The sequence below is a fragment of the Sorex araneus genome, chromosome 2, assembly GCF_027595985.1.
Source record: "Sorex araneus isolate mSorAra2 chromosome 2, mSorAra2.pri, whole genome shotgun sequence".
In the NCBI taxonomy this organism is placed as follows: domain Eukaryota; kingdom Metazoa; phylum Chordata; class Mammalia; order Eulipotyphla; family Soricidae; genus Sorex; species Sorex araneus.
Genome location: NC_073303.1, coordinates 369,086,541 through 369,102,664, shown reverse-complemented (window position 1 = coordinate 369,102,664; position 16,124 = coordinate 369,086,541). Strand labels below are relative to the sequence as shown.

General features: G+C 58.0%; 1 protein-coding gene across 1 annotated transcript in view; it reads right to left on the bottom strand.

Annotated features, from left to right (window-relative positions):
• Positions 1 to 642: 642 nt before the first annotated feature.
• TNFRSF11A (TNF receptor superfamily member 11a) overlaps positions 643 to 16,124 on the bottom strand; it is a 53,607-nt gene continuing 38,125 nt past the window's right edge. Inside the window, exons 8-10 of the mRNA XM_055125697.1 lie at positions 15,428 to 15,480; positions 12,934 to 13,624; positions 643 to 1,604 (exon numbers count right to left, since the gene is read on the bottom strand). Of these exons, the coding sequence (XP_054981672.1) occupies positions 1,252 to 1,604; positions 12,934 to 13,624; positions 15,428 to 15,480 (1,097 nt within the window). The 3' untranslated portion in view covers positions 643 to 1,251. The remainder of the gene's footprint in view (positions 1,605 to 12,933; positions 13,625 to 15,427; positions 15,481 to 16,124) is intronic.

Here is a 16,124-nt window from a genome sequence, read left to right as displayed (position 1 = left end):
TGGTTAGAGAACTAAACCTGGCTTAGTTCAGGGAACTGGTCATCTCTGCTGGAGGGGGGACATTAGGATGGCTTAGGGGAGAGGTCACATCCCGCACCTCAGTTCTACCCTAAGGAGTGGACCCAACTGAAACCCCATGTGTGTGTGGGGGGGATTCTTTTCATTTAGAAACACAGGAACAGAAACTTTATTATCCCTCCACCTGTTCCCTGAATCTCCACCTCAGATTTCACATTTCTAGCCCTTTTCCAAAAGTGCTTGGTATAGATACACCCTTCCCGCCCCCCTCAAAGCCATCAGCAAATCACAGGCACTTTCTTCAAAAGAATTTACATAAAGGGGGGCTGGAGCGATAGCACAGCGGGTAGGGCGTTTGCCTTGCACGCAGCCAACCAGGGTTCGATTCCCAGCATCCCATGTGGTCCCCTGAGCACCGCCAGGAGTAATTCCTGAGTGCAAAGCCAGGAGTAACCCCTGTGCATCCCCAGGTGTGACCAAAAAAAAAAAAAAAGAAGAATTTACATAAAGACTTCACCCTTCAGAGAGAATATTCAAGAAAATCCTTGAACTATCATAAAAGTGGGTAGGGCACTTGCCTTGTCAGGGACAGCGGGCCGGGCCCTTGTCTTGTGTGCAGCCGACCTGGGTTCAGTCCCCAGCATCCCATCTGTTCTTCCTGAGACCCTCAAGAGTGATCCCTGAGTGCAGAGCCAGGAGCAACCCCTGAGCACTGCTGGGTGTGACCCAAAAGCCAAAAAGAAGAAGAAGAAAAAAAAAGTGTGGTGTGTGGAGAAGTATCAAAGACACATCCCTGATGTGAAAAACAAATAACAGATACATGCAGAGGCGTGCCATCATTAAGAAAGACGTGTCGGAGAGGTGAGCTACCCTGAAGGGAGAAGGGAGGGGAGAGCAGACGGATTAAAAGGTGAGGCGGGAAAATCGTGGAGCCGCCAGGACAGCAAGGAGTGCCTGTGTCATTGGCTGGCAGCTGGTCTCTATGGGGCTGGAGTGATAGTACAGCGGGTGGGGCGCTTGCCTTGCACGCAGCCCACCCAGGTGGTCCCCTGAGCCTGCGGGCAGTGATTCCTGAGTGCAGAGCGGGAGTAACCCTGAGCATCGCCAGGTGTGGCCCGAAAGTCCGAAGCAGAGAAGTCTGATTCCACCCAGAACCGGTGGATGGAAGTTCCGACACGGGGGTACCGCTAGGGGCCGGCCGCGCTCCCGCCCCGCCGCGGTGCACGCGGCCCGTTACGCAGGTCCAGGGGCGTCCCGGGAGCGGCCAGGCGGGCGAGCGTCCGGCGGCCCCGCGGCCGGGCCCTGCTCCTGCACCGGCCGGGAGGCCTTGTCCAGCTCGGCGGCGGCCGGCGGGCCGTGGGCGCCGCTCTCCTGCCGCGGGTCGGGCAGGCGCGGGCCCAGGCCGGCGAAGGAGGCGCAGCAGGGCGGGCTCTCCTCCTGCACCGGGTGCCCGGGGGGCTCCCCCGCCGCGCCCGCCGCGCCCTCCTGCGAGCTCTGGCTCACGTACACCACGATGATGTCGCCCTTGAAATTCATCACCTGCCCGCTGGAGATGAACGTGGAGTTACTGTTGCCGGTCACGTTGCCTGCAGGGGGCGAGGGAGAGAGCACGGGCAGGTGAGGCAGCGCCGCGGGATTGGGGGGGGGGGTCCCCGCCGCCGCCCCCGCGCCCACCGAAGAGGGGACGAGGGCAGCCACAAAGGGCTCCGCTGCCGTCCGGGTCGGGCGCCCCTCTGCTTAGACTGAAGAGCACCCCCACCCTGCAGCCCCGGTACCACGTGCGTAAACCAGGTTACGGAGTAGAATAGCAAAGGGCGCAAAGGCTGGGGGATGGGGCGAGGGTTGGGAGTCGGGGAGAGGGCTGGGGGGATGGGCAAGGGTTGGGGACACGGGGGGGGGGGAGGCTGGGGGATGGGCTAGGGCTGAGGGCAAATGTTGGGAGGATGGGTACGATCCCCCCTCCTCCCCAGCACACGACTCTGGATCCAGTGGATATTTGTCAAGTTCCTTGATTTTTAAAAACCCGATTCCTGGATAAAAGATTCAGAAGAGACACGGGCGGAGCAGATGTGGCGAGGCTGGCCCTTCGTGGATGACAGGCGTGAGCGGGACATCATCGGGATGGGGCCAGAGTCCCATCCGGTCATGGCAGCTTTCAGCTCCAAACCCCACAGCCTGGCCCGGGAGATGGTGCAGGGGGGAGGCCCGTGTGGGAACCCCCGGCACTGCCCATGCCTGCCCCAGCCCCTTCAGCAGTGAACCGTGAGCACAGTCAGGAGTAAGCCCTGAGCACGGCTGGGTGTGGCCCCAGGGCCCGTAGATAGCGCAGGGGTTAGTGCTCCCCTCTGGAGCACGGTGGGAGGAGCCTGGGGGATGGGATGTGGCCCCCCAACCCTGCACTTACTTCTAGGCCCCACACGTGTGTATACGTACAGGGTGGTCTTCCCTGCCTTGCAAGCCATGAACCTGGTCTGATTCCTGGACTGGCCACGGCCTCAGATCCCAGCCAGGAGTCACCCCTGAGCACAGAGCCAGAGCCGCCCTGAGCACTCGGGCTGAGCTCTGAGACACCCCCCAGCCCACCCGCCAGCAGCTGCTCAGCAAGCTCCAGTTTTCCAGCCTGACGCGCAGCGAGCCAGGAGCCTTCCCCTCTCCCTCTCCCCAGACTAACCAGGCCAGCGCGGCCACAGGCACCAGCCCCAGGGACTGTGACCGAGAACCCCGACCCTTGTCTCAGTCATCCTCCTCGCCCCGCCTCTTCCTCCGAAACCCCCTCAAACAAAGACCAAAGTGGCCGTAACTCTCTGAATTGCCCCCAGCACCGACCCTGACCCGGAAGTAATTGCCACACCTTATTTACAGCCAGCCAATGTAAAGGGGGTGGAGAGTAAGGGCTGCTCCTCTCACAGAAGGGGAAGTGGCAGCCGAGGATATTTTTAGAGCCCTGCTCTTTTTTGGGGGGGGGTTGGGGGGCAGGGAATGCCACACCCTGCAGTGCTCGAAGCTTACTCCTGACTGTGCTCAGGGGTCACTCCTGAAGGTGCTCAAGGGGACCATGCGTGTGCCGAGGATGGAGCCATTTCTTAAAGTGCCTCTTCAGTTGTACTGGCCGGCCGGGGTCTCCACACACCGAACAGCACCAATAACATCCTGATGACTGAGCATGAGTGCATGAGCACCCAAGAAAGGGCACATGGGTCAGGAGTTTAATTGCTTGGGAGACGGGGGCAGCATCCAGGTAAAAAATTAACTCCAGCTGTATCACCCTATTCAAAATTTTAGAATTCCTGGAGAGACATCTCATGCTGTACACCACAGATGTATCAGGAGTAGCACACCACACTGGGCGGAGTGCAAAGAAGGCAACCGATCTCGACCAAAGGGGAAAAAATATATGTATATATATTAGCACACTAGGCTCAACTGTAGCAACATGTTAGCAATCTCTTATACAAGGGCTTAGAGGCCCCAGGGTGAGATACAGCAATTTTCACACGCATTCTTCTAAGGAAATCTCTTTTGATCACTTTTAGCAGAATATTCGTAACAAGCAATACAAAATAAATTATTTAGGTCTGCTATTGGGGTAGGTGTGGGTGATTGTTGGGAAAATTCAAAATAATGGTGGTGGGAAGGTGTAATGGTGGTGGTATTGGTGTTGGAATATTGAATGTAATAAATCATTGTGAACAAAGATGACATGCCACTGACCATGCAAGTGGAAACAGATAAACAAATGGGACTATCTTAAACTAAGGAGCTCCTGTGCCTCAAAAGAAACAGTGACCAGAATACGAAGACAATCTACAGAATGGGAAAGGATATTCACCCAATACCCATCTGATAAAGGGGTGATATCAAGGATATACAAGGCATTGGTTGAACTCCACAAGAAAAGAACATTCCAACCCCATCAGAAAATGGGGCAATGGAATGAACAGAAAGAAGTTCTCAAAGAAGAAACCCGAATGTCCAAAAGGCACATGAAAAAATGCTCTTCAGCACTAATCATCAGGGAGATGCAGATCAAATCAACAATGAGATATCACCTCACACCACAGAGACTGGCCCACAGCCAAAAGAACAAAAGCAACTGGTGTTGGCGTGGATGTGGGGAGAAAGGGATTCTTTTTCACTGCTGGTGGGAATGCTGACTGGTTCAGCCCTTTTGGAAAACAGTATGGACGTTTCTCAAAAAATTAGAAATAGAGTTCCCATTTGACCCAGCAATACCACTTCCTATTGCTCATTGATTTGCTGGAGCGGGCACCAGTAACGTCTCCATTGTGAGATTTGTTGTTACTGTTTTTGGCATATCGAATACAGGGAGCTTGCCAGGCTCTGCAGTGCAGGCGAGATACTCTCAGTAGCTTGCTGGGCTCTCTGAGAGGGGCGGAGGAATCGAACTCGGGTTGGCCACGTGCAAGGCAAATGCCCTGCCTGCTGTGTTATCACTCCAGCCCAGCAATTCTGGAATATATCCTGGAGATTCAAAAAGTATAGTAGAAATGACATCTGCACTTATATGTTCATTGCTGCACTGTTTACAATAGTCAGAATCTGGAAAAAAAAACCGAGTGCCCGAGAACAGATGACTGGTTAAAGAAACTTCGGTACATCTACACAATGGAATACTATGCATCTGTTAGAATAAATGAAGTCATGAAATTTGCATATAAGTGGATCAACATGGAGAGTATCATGCTTAGTGAAATGAGTCAGAGAAAGAGAGGGACAGACATAGAAGGACTGCACTCATTTGTGGAATATAAAGTAACAGAATGGAAAACTAACACCCAAGGATGGTAGAGATAAGGACCATGAGGATTGCTTTATAGCTTGGAAGCCAGACTCACATGCTGGGGGAAAAGGCAGCTCAGATAGAAAAGGGACCACTAAGTAAAGGATGTGTGAAGGGCACACTCAGGATGGGAGATGCAGTAGACTACAGACTGAACATGATGGCCACGTAATAGCTGCATTGTAAACCACAACACCCTAAAGGAGAGAGAGAGTAAAAGGGAATGTGCCTGCCACAGAGGCGGGGTGGGGGGTGGGGGTGGGGGGAGGGATACTGGTGGTGGAGAATGGGCACTGGTGGAGGGGTGGGTACTCGATCATAGTATGACTGAAACATAAGCACGAAAGTTTGTAAGTCTGTAACTGTACCTCATGGTAGGTCATTAAAAAAAATTTTGGGGGGGGTCACACCTGGCGATGCACAGGGGTTATTCCTGGCTCTGCACTCAGGAATTACCCCTGGCAGTGCTCAGGGGACCATATGGGATGCTGGGAATCGAACCGGGGTCGGCCGCGTGCAAGGCAAACGCCCTACCCACTGTGCTATCACTGCAGCCCCGAGTCATTAAAATTTTTTTAAAAATTAAAAAATTAGTAAGAAAAACTAAAAAAATATTGTGGACAACTTTAAAATTAAGAAAAATTAAATGCTTGGGAGAGGGCTAAACAGGAGTAAGGTGCTTGCCTTTCACACAGCCAACCCTGGGGTCAACCCTTGGCCCCACGTAGGGGCCCCAAGCTCTGCCAGGACCAAGCTGTGGGCACCGCTGGGTGTGGCCCGAACTCCCCCTTCTCTCCCGAGAGGATGCCTTGGCAACAGCAACGGGAAGTCCGGGAAGTCCGAGGGGTGCGGATGCTGTCTCTCCTCCCAGGACCTGACTCCTGAGGAAGCTCCCAAGGCTGGGGGAGGGGGTCCCCCTGAGCACTGTGGGGATGTGCCAGCCTTTCTCCCCAACTGAAGGATCCCGCATGTCTTAAAGGGCGCCTTCCTCCTGGACTCTAGCCTGCCTGTGTTTCCCCAGAGAATGGCCCCAGTGCTCTGTCTCTGGCCAGGACGGGCGCCTGGGTCATTCCACACGCAACCTCCACGCTCGCATGTCCCGCCGGGCAGCTCTGTTCCACGCTGGGGGCCCAGGAGTGGGGAATGCCCCCAGCCGGTCCCACGCCTCCAGCCCGGCCTGGCCTTGCGTCAGAGCCGGTCGCTCCTCGCAATGAGCTTTCCAGGGAGAGACAGCCGAGGGTGAGGGCGCTGGCCCAGCAGCAGGCCACTGACCCAGGTTTGGTCTCCTGAGCACTGAGCCAGGTGTCAGCCCTGAGCACAACTCTCTGGGGCTCCAGTCGGACAAAGTGCTTTGTCTCTCTCCGAAGAGAAGGGCTCTGAGTGCCTCTGCAGGCCAGCCTGCCGGAGCTGGGCCGGGGGGGAGGGGGGTTGAGCCTGGGCTTCGGGCCTGCAGCACGGCTGCCGCGGTCTCTGCAGTGGCTTCAAGCCCCTGGCTGACTCCCACACAGAGCCAGGGGCGCCAGAATGCTCCGCCCTTAGGGGACCCGGCTCCCTCACAGCAGAGTGGACTCGGCCCTCCCTTAGGGCCACGCCCTGCCGTGCGCTTTAGTTTCACCTGGCAGAGGTGGGGCTGGGGCTCGGGAGCAAGGGCTTCCCGCACCCAGGTCTCAGAGATGGCGAAGACTCCCTCCCCCAGGAGCCTGGCAGGAGACGGTGCCCACAGACCACCGCGGTTCACGGTGCTGCTGTCCTAGCAGGGTGGGACCTTCTGGGCCTGTGGGCCTGGCACAGTATGACGGCAGCACCCCCAGGACTAGAGGGAAGCATTGCCCAGGGCTTGGCAATGGGGGGGGGTGCGTGCTGACTCGCCCCGTGGCCCTGGGAGTTGTGAGGGCTTACGGGGAGGCAGACCCACTGCCCTACTGGCGGGGGAACCTTCTCGCTCTTCTCCGAGCAGAAAGCAATGTCTAAAACACAATGAGAGGCTAAGTGCGATGGGAGGGCCCCCAAGATTCAATTTGAAAATCTGAGGTCTCAAACACCAAAAAAGGGTGGGGGGCACTGGAGAGATAGCACAGAGGGCAGGGCGTTTGCCTTGCATGCGACTGACTCGAGTTCAAATCCCAGCATCCCATATGGTCTCCTGAGCACCGCCAGGCGTTATTTCTGAGTGCAGAACCAGGAGTAATCCCTGAGCATCGCTCGGTGTGACCCAAAAAGAAAAATAAAATGGGTGTGGGGGGTCAGTTGGGTTAATATTGATATTTAATCTGACTTAACTATTGTGACTTAATTTTAAAAGGTTCAGGTAACTTGAGGCTGGAGTGGAAGCACAGCAGGTAGGGCGTTTGCCTTGCATGTGGTCAACCTGGGTTCAATTCCTCCGTGCCTCTCAGAGAGCCCGGCAAGCTACCAAGAGTATCCCACCCTCATGGCAGAGCCTGGCAAGCTCCCCGTGGCGTATTCCATATGCCAAAAACAGTAACAAGTCTCACAATGGAGACATTACTGGTGCCCACTCGGGGCCACAGTGCTACAGTGCAGTGCAGGTAACTTGGGAGTTGTATAAAAGTACCATTTAAGGGCCAGAGAGATGGCACAAAGGTTAAGACGCTTGCTGGCATGTGGCTGCCATGGTTCAAATGCGTGCATGGCATGCGGTCACCAGAGCACAGTCAGATGCAGCCTCTGAGCATCAAGTATAGCCTCAAAATAACCAAAAAAGAAAAAAAAAACCTAAAAGATGATAGTACAGCAGACAGGACAGCAAGTGACAGGACAGCAAGATCACGAGTGATACTGTCCTGCAGATGACACAGCAAGGCATCTCCCTTGGCTGCAGCCTACCCGGGGTCCATCCCCGGCACACCCTATGGTCCTCTGAGCCTGCCAGGAGCGACCCCTGAGCACTGCCGGCTGTGGCCCCCAAACAAAACAAAGCAAAAAACACAGATATAACATAACTCCACAAAACCCCGCCTGTTGAAGTCCACAGGAGCACTGCATCGGATTAGCGAGGCTTCTGTTCTGCTAAGCCCCAGCCACCCCTCGCTGTCTCAGTCCCCACGCTGCGAGAACAAGCGTCCCCGTCAGAAATCAACCCTCTCAACACAGTGACATTGTTAAAGCAAGGTGATGCGCTTTTTCTGCTCAAAAGCCAATTATGTTGTTTAAAATGCATGAAGTGTGACTATTAAATCACAGGAGCCAGAGCAAATACTGCCACCCAATTGTCATGTAGATTTTCTTGCAAGGGACGGAACTAAAAATACACATAAATGCACTCAAACTCCCCAGGCGCCACTGGATTCTTCTGGAATAATAATGTATCTATTTAACCCGGCTGCCTCTCGTGGGCTTCCTTTTTATGGAAAGGCCAGCTCTGCCCTCGGCACGGGAAAGAAACTGGGTATGTGGTGCCGGGAGGAGAAGTGTGGGCATGACATCAGCTTCCACCTCCCAGTGAACCTTCTCAGCCTGAGCAGCCTCCCCACCCCTGGAAAGGGGCGGGGCCAGCTGGCTGGACTACCCAGGTCTGGAGACAATGTATTCTTCGCAGACTCAAGTGATACATCGCCTGTTAGCACACGTGAGCGTCAGCCTCTTATGGCCACTTTGAATCTATGGAGTCCAGCGCTGCTGCTGTGCTTCCAGGACTGCGCTGAGGAGAGGGGAGCCCGGAGCGGGCGGTGCTTTGCCTGAAGCTCACGCTGAGGCACCCAGCACTGCAGGGTGTGGCCCCCCCAGACTGGGCTGAGAATGACCCCCGGGTTAGCAGATGGCTTTCCCACAGGCACGGAGCATTGCTGGGGGCAGAGACAGGTGGCAGTGGGGCGGGATGACCGGGAGCTGCCCTCTGAGGAGGGAAGTGGACGGCGAGGAACTGGCATTTCGGGACGGGCAGAATCTGGAGCATGGCAGGGAAACGGGGTCCCCCCCTGCTCTTCCGTGTCCTCCAGGGCCCTAGGAGTGCCCGGGGACTGGCCTCGGCCCACGCGCACCAGCCTCAGGGCAGCTCACGGGCACTGCTGTCCCCTCCGCTTCTGGTCAGGACGTCCAGGTCGGACGGAAGCAGACTGCTCGGCCTCCTGCTCCCCGGGGCCCGGGCCCGTGGGGGAGGCCTGAGTGCGCCCAGGAACTTGGACGGCTCAGCCTGCTGGGACACAGCTGCCTCAGGCGGTCCCGGAGGGTCAGGGGAGGAGGGGGAGGGGGAGGGGGAGGAGGAGGAGGAAGAAGGGGAGGAGGAGGAAGAAGGGGAGGAGGAGGGAGGGGGATGGGAAGAGGGGGAAGATGAAAGGAGTAGAAGGAAGAGGAGGGTGAGGGGGGAGGAGGAGGAGAAGGAAGAAGAGGAGGAGGAGGAAGAGGAGGAGGAGGAGAAGGAAGAGGAGGAGGAAGAGAAGGAGGAGGGAGGGGTGATAGAAGGGGGGAAGACGAAAGGAGTAGAAGGAAGAGGCAAGTGAGGGAGAGGAGGAGGAGGAGGGAGGGAGGAGGGGGAGGGAGGAGGGAGAGGAGGAGGCAGTGGTGTGGCCATGGAATGGCCCGTGCTGGCCGTGGCTGAGCGGTGGCCGTGGTCAGGGTCTGCAGGTGAAGGGAGGCTTCTGGGGGCCAAACCCAGCCCGAGGGGAGGGGCAGCTGGCACCGGGGGGAGCGGAGTCGAAGCGGCGGCAGGACGGAGGGCGCCCGAGACACCTTTCCACCGCAGGCGCTGGCCGGGGGCAGGCTGGGGGCAGCGGCTGCCAGGGCAGGCCTGGACCTCTTGGCCCTCAGAGGCCCGAGGAGCCGCTGAGCCGGTTCCCTTGTGCCGTGCTCCCTGCGGAGGGCAGAGCCCCCGTCTGCCTCCCCAAAGCCCAGGACCCTCAGGGAAGGGGAGAAACAGGAGGCTGGCGGGGGAGAGCCCGGGGCGCCCCCACAACCCCAACAGCCCACCCCCACGCCCAGCTCAGCGGCCGCAGACGGTGACCGCTAGCTGCCGCCCAGTGAGGAGGAAGCAGGCTTTCTTCGGCCCAAGGCACTCTCCCAGGCCCAAGGACTCTGCGGCCCCCGCTGCAGACCCTTCCCTTAGCCACAGGGCCGTGGGACAGGAACCACACGCATGCCCCCTCCCTGCTGACACTCCTCCCACAGTGCTCCTGAGAGTGACACGCGTTGCCCAGATCGCCTCAGCGTGTCCTTGTTTTTTCCGAGGGGCTGCCGTGTCTCAGGGAGCTCCAAGTCTCATGCCAAGTGCTCCACCCCCCGGCCCCTTCCCTAGACCTCTCCACAGGCTGCTGGACTAGGAGCCCAGAGAGTCGCGCGGAAGATCCGGGTTCTACGCCAGAGGACTTGAAGTGCAAAGGGTCTTCCTGGTGGGGGAGGTCCCGGTCACTGTCACCGACCCAGACACCACTTCATGGGGGTGTCATCCCCCTCCCCTGGTTTTGAATTGCACCTACCTGTGCCCTGGGACCATCCTGGCAGTGCCCGGGGGACCCCAGGTGGTTGGCTGGGCACAGGCGAGCACCTTCCCCCATCCTACCTCTCAACCCCATCATTTCTCTTGCTAACTGCACACTGAGCACTGCTGGGGGAGCTCTGGAGAAGCCCCAGCACTAGGTGTGGCCCTGGAGGCCCACAGCCACCCAGGGTGACCTGGGTGTCCCCAGCCTCACAGGGTCTGGGCAGCGCTGCACCCTCGGGCCCCGTAGGGTACCACCAGCCTGTTGCCTAGAGTCAGCAGGAGGGGCCCTGAGCTGCCCCTGAGAAGCTGCTCCCCCACCAAAGAAAAAGCCTTTCCAAAGGTCAACTAAAAATGCTGCCTCAGGGCCCGAGCGATGGTACGGGGGTGATGGGGGCACTTGCCTTGCATGCAGCCAACCCGGGCTCCTTCCCCCACATCCCATAGGGTCCCCAAGCAGTGCCAGGAGCAATCCCTGATACAGAGCCTGGAGTAACCCCCGAGCATCGCCGGGTGTGGCCCCCAAACCAAACCAGAACAACAGAGAAAGAGACGTCCTCTGCGTCCCGAGAGCACAGGGATTTTACAGCTCCTACAGCCGGGTGCCTCTGAGCGCGGCCTCCATCCTCTTTCACGCATTTTATAGGACATAAATTGAAACATTTTTTGTGAAATATAAATATATCAATAATGAGAAAGCCTCTTTGGGCCAGAAACCAGAAGGCTCTTCACGGAGAAGTAATTATGGCAAGAACAGCCTCCAAAATCAATCTGGCAGCTGCTTCCCGGGCAGAAACGGACTTGGCCTGCGAGCTGGTGACTGTAGGCCGACCCTGCCGACGCGCTGCTCGGAGACCCACCAGACGGAGACGGAAAAGGCAGGGTAATCGCTTAGCGGGTCAACACCACTCCACTGGTGACACACGCCCCCCCTCCCCCAGGCCTAGGTGTGTCCTGCTGGAGAAACCCAAGATAAAGACAGGCAGACTGGCGAGGTCTTCACTCTTGTCAGGAATGCACAGCACCGCCCCTGGCTTCGTGACTCTCAGGAGCAAGAGATCTCTCCAGACGAGGCCAGTGCCTCCCGAGAAACCACAGAGGACTGTCACACGGGCAAACATCCCCCTCCTGGTACCACCAATTGAAAACTGGTCTGCCCCTGGCGGGAGTGCCAAGCCAGGCCACCCCAGGCCCTACGGCCCCCGAACCAGCATCCCATCTGTCCCTGGGACCACTGGGAAGAAAACACAGCCCCAGAAGGCGAAGAACAGTGCAAGCTGACCGGATCTCAGCTGGGACATTCCTGGACACCTTTGGAAACGTCTGGAGACCGTCACACCCACACTCTGATGACTGTCCCAAACGTGTCTCCGTTCCATCGGAGAGCTGCAGGGAGAGAGCCACGAGCGAACGCGTGGTCCTGGGACAGAAGCACAAAGCTTAGGAAGCAGAGGCAGGTCCATCGAGGGGGTGGACGAGCCCAGCGAGAGCAGCTGGGCGGGCACCTCAGTGCTCAGTGCTCAGGTCTGGCCGGGTCATGCGCTTACGCTCTTGAGTCTAAACACAGGAGGAAAGAAAAAGGACCCAGAGGCCTGAGCGACAGCTCATCCGGTGGCGCAGTCTTTGCCTGCAGGAGATCTGGGTTTGATCCCCAGTACTACACGCTCCCCTGAGCACTGAACTGGGAGTAACCCTTGACCACTGCCAAGCAGAGCTTGAAAATACACATTAAAGAAAAGAAAAAGAAAAAACACCCAACAGAGGCGTATTCTGTGAGATGAAAAACATTTTTTGAGTCTCTGTAGTAATGAATAGCTTTTTTTTCTTTCTTTTTTTTTTTTTTGAGGGGGCGATCCCTGGCGGTGCTCAGAGATCACTCCTGGTGATGCTCAGTGGGGCATAGGCCGGGAAATCAACCGGGGTCAACCCCATGGCAGGCAAGAGCCTGAGCCCTCTACTATCTCTCTGGTCCTGCCATCTAATCGGTTTTTCTGGAGCCAGTGTCCATCACGTACGGCAGAGAACAAAGGATCCCGGCCAGATCCCAACCCCCCACGGCCAACTTCCTGAGAGCTACGTCAGGAAACCGTGTTTCTCACCCTTGCCCAAACACGCAAGAAGCCATAACGTTCTGATTGCAGCAATTTGCCCTGGTGCCATGGTGACTGCAGAGTCTGAGTCTCCTGGGCCCTGAGAGTCCCCTAGGGCTCCATGGCCCCTCGCCCCCAAGGGCCCCTGGAGGGCGTCCCGGCTCTGCTGCAGAACCAGCACGCCCGGCAGCAAAGCACCAGCCGCTCAAGAGTAAGGAAACAACCGAGTTGCTTGCCCGCCCAGACATTTCCAATTCCTGGTATGGGGGTGCTTACGAGCCACTGCGTTCCGCAAACCCAAACCCCCGGAAGGCCACTGCACACTACAAACCTAAACCGGGGCAGCAAGACCGAGGGCCACCCCGTCTTCTGGGGGCAGTGGCTCCAGGCCGGCACGGGAGGTGTCTCAGCCAAGCAGCGGCCCTGAGCTCTCCAGCCAGTGAGCACTGTCTGCCAGCCTCCGAATCCACACCCACCCCGCTCAGAGCAGGGGCCACCCCTGGGCTCCCCGAAAGTGCTGGGTGACCTCCGACGCGCCCCACGCCCTGAGAATGATCCTGTTTCCCAAGCAGAGGCCGGAGGAGACTTACCGGAGGCGGGGGGCTGGTCGGCGGTGGGGGGCCCTCCTGCCCTCTCGGAGCTGGGAAGCGGTGAGTCAGCCCCATCAGCAGCTTCGGCCGCTGTGTCTGCGGGCGGCAGGCCCATGCCATAGGCGCACTGGGGCAGGGGGCCCGGCTGGGGGGAGCCCGGGAGGGTCCTGCAGCCCACACAGCTGTCCGCAGCGCTGGCTCCGGCCGCCCAGGGGGGGCCGGGCGCCGCCTCCCCCCAGCCCTCGCAGCCCCAGTCTGTCCGGCACAGGGGCGCGGGGCAGAGGCAGCTGTCCGAGTCCGCCAGGTTCTCTGTCCCCGTGAAGCACTGGCTCAAGCTGTCATTCTCCCCCACCTCCAGGGGCTCGGAGAAGGGGGGTGTGCCCTGGCTTCCCGGCTGCGCGGGGAGCAGGGAGGACAACGGGTCGGGGCTCTGCAGGGCCCGGTCCGGGTACTCGTCTTCTGTGGGCACCTGCCAGGAGGCGGGCCCCTCGGTCTCGCTCACCAAGGCGAGCAGCGGGGCCTCCTCTCCGCGGCCGCAGGGAGCCACGCACACGCCACGGTTCGCACAGGCCGCGTCTCCCGGCAGGATCTTCTCTTTCAGCGTCAGCAGCAAGACACCCTCACACAGCTCCAGCTGGCCTGGCGCTTCCGCGGGGGCCGCACGCCCGGGGCTGCCCGAAACCGTCGGCTGCTGGAGGCAGAGGGAGAGGGGGGCGAAGGCTCAGACACTCTGCACACCGACAACGGTGTCCTCCAGGAAAGACGGCCGTTCTCAAAGACGGGACGGCCCGGGCACAGAGCAGGGCAGAGGCCCGGAGGGGGTGACTGCGGCTTCAGTGAACACAGAAGCGAAACCCAAACAACCGCAGACACTCCGCAGTGCCTGGCTCTCTGCTCGAGGTTTAAAACAAACAACTGAGCCGATACTGGCCTCCACAGGGTGGAGCAGTGACCCAGGTAGGGAGCCTGGCACAGGGCCGCCCCACCCACTTACAGCACCTCCCCTGGTCCTCTGAGCACTGCCAAGAGGGATCCCCGAGCACAGAGCCAGGAGTAAGCCCAGAGAGCTCAGGGGCTGACCCCAAACAAATATTAGACTCCAGTGGATTTACTGTGGTGGTGGGGGGAGCAGGGGGGGCTCAGAATTCTAAAACCACTTTCAGGCATGCTGGAGCGAGCAATGAGGAGACAGACTGAGACAAGGAGCAGCTGCTTCATGTGCCTTCTCGGGCCTTGGTGAAACCAGGATTCAAATAAGGAAGAGGGGCTGGAGTGAGATCACAGCACGTTGGGCGTTTGCCTTGCACGTGGCTGATCCGGGCTCAATCCCTGGCATCTCATATGGTCCCCCGAGCACCAGCAGGAGTAACTTCTGAGTGCAGAGTCAGGAGTAACCTCTGAGCATCATTGGACGTTCCCCTTCTCCCCCCAAAATCAAAGATTCATATAAGGGTGCTAAGAATGAAGCCTGAAGTCTTGGGGCTAGAAGTGGAGAATTCGGAAACAAGTTTGTGGTTTAAAAATAAAAATTTTTATAGATCCAGAAAGCAGACCTAAAGGGCATCGTGGGACAAAGATGGAAAGTTTACTGGGAAATGTGGATGTGATACTACCACCATAAATTTCTTGATTTCGGCGACGATGGCCATGTGAAGGGATGTTCTTCACGTGGCTGGAGACCCTGGGGGGGGGGGGGCGCCTGCCTTGCATGGTGGGCCCAGCTCCAGTCCTCAACACTACACAGGTGACCCCTGAGCACAGAACCAGGAGGAAGCCCTGGCACAGCTGGCCAGGGCCCAAAACCCAAACAAGAAAGAGAAACTGTGTGTGTGGGGCCAGGGGTTAAGGCAGGTCTGTGCTGCAGCTGTGTGCAGGCCAGCACCTCGGGCTCTCTGGGCCCCGGGTTCCTGCTCTGAAGAAACTCACACTGGCCGGAGAGCTAGTCCCGCAGGGAAAGCACTGGCCTGGCATGCGACAGGACCAGGTTCAATCCCCTGCACCCCATACGTCCCCCAAGCCCACCAGGAGTGATCCCTGGGCAGAGAACCAAGAAGCAGCCGCGAGCAGCTGGGTGAAACCCCTCTACTACCCCCCCAAACCAAAAACAAACAAAAGAAGAAACTCACAGTGACCTACATTAGGGTTCAAGAACACAGTGCCCACCACTTCCTCTAGAATGGTCCAGAAATGAGTGCGTGTGAGCCAGCCAAGAGCTCAGGAGCACAGGCCTGGGCGTGGGGGCTGTGAGGGGGGGCATCCCTCTCCCCCAACCACTTTCCTACCCCCTTCAGAGTCTGGTAAACTGGAAGTGACCCAAGCAAACACCCAAGGCTCAAGAGCCAGCAAGTGGGAGCCAGGCCTAAGGTCCCAGGGCCCTGCTCTGAAGAAACTCACACTGGGCCAGAGTGTCCCCATCCTCCCGTCCCCGTCCTCCCGGTCCCCGTCCTCCCAGTCCCCGTCCTCCCTCCCCGTCCTCCCCGGAGGGTTCTGTTACCTTGTTCTCACTCAGGCGGCTGCAGGCCTCGTTGAGCCAGTGCCAGAGGCTTGCTGGAAGAGAGAGCAGGGGTGAGGGCTCAGGCTGCTCCGTGTGGGGTGGGGAAGAGGCGATTCCCTTTAAACACCCCCTGCGCCGCCGTGTCAGCGAGACGAGAGCCCCCGAGGGGAAAACCTTCCAGAACCATCAGCGGTGCTGAGGAGCAGGAGGCGCCCTCCTAGGTGCAAAGCAGCCCTTGCCCAGCCTGTCTCCACAGCCCCAGCCGCTGTGAACCCAGTGCTGGGTGCTGGGTGCCCCACAGATCATCAACCCAAACCAAAATTCTGGGGGGAAAACAACTTTTTAAAATAAGTGCTGAAAGACACGTATGTGCCTTTAAAACCGTGACTCACTTGGGTCGAAGTGAGCAGGACATTTGCCTTGCACATGGCTGACCCGGGTTCGAGCCCGGCACCCAGATGTTCCCCCGAGCCTGCCAGGAGTGATTCCTGAGTGCAGGGCCAGGAGTAACCCCTGAGCAATGCTGGATGTGGCCCCTGAACAAACAAAAATTCTACTGTATAGCACAGTACAAAGTCTTAAACTCATGGGAGTATACAAAGGTTACTTGAAACAGAAAAAAAAAAAAGACACAAAATTAAAGGGGGAAAAGTATCATATAATTAAGAACATCTGTACAACAACAGAAAACTGCCAC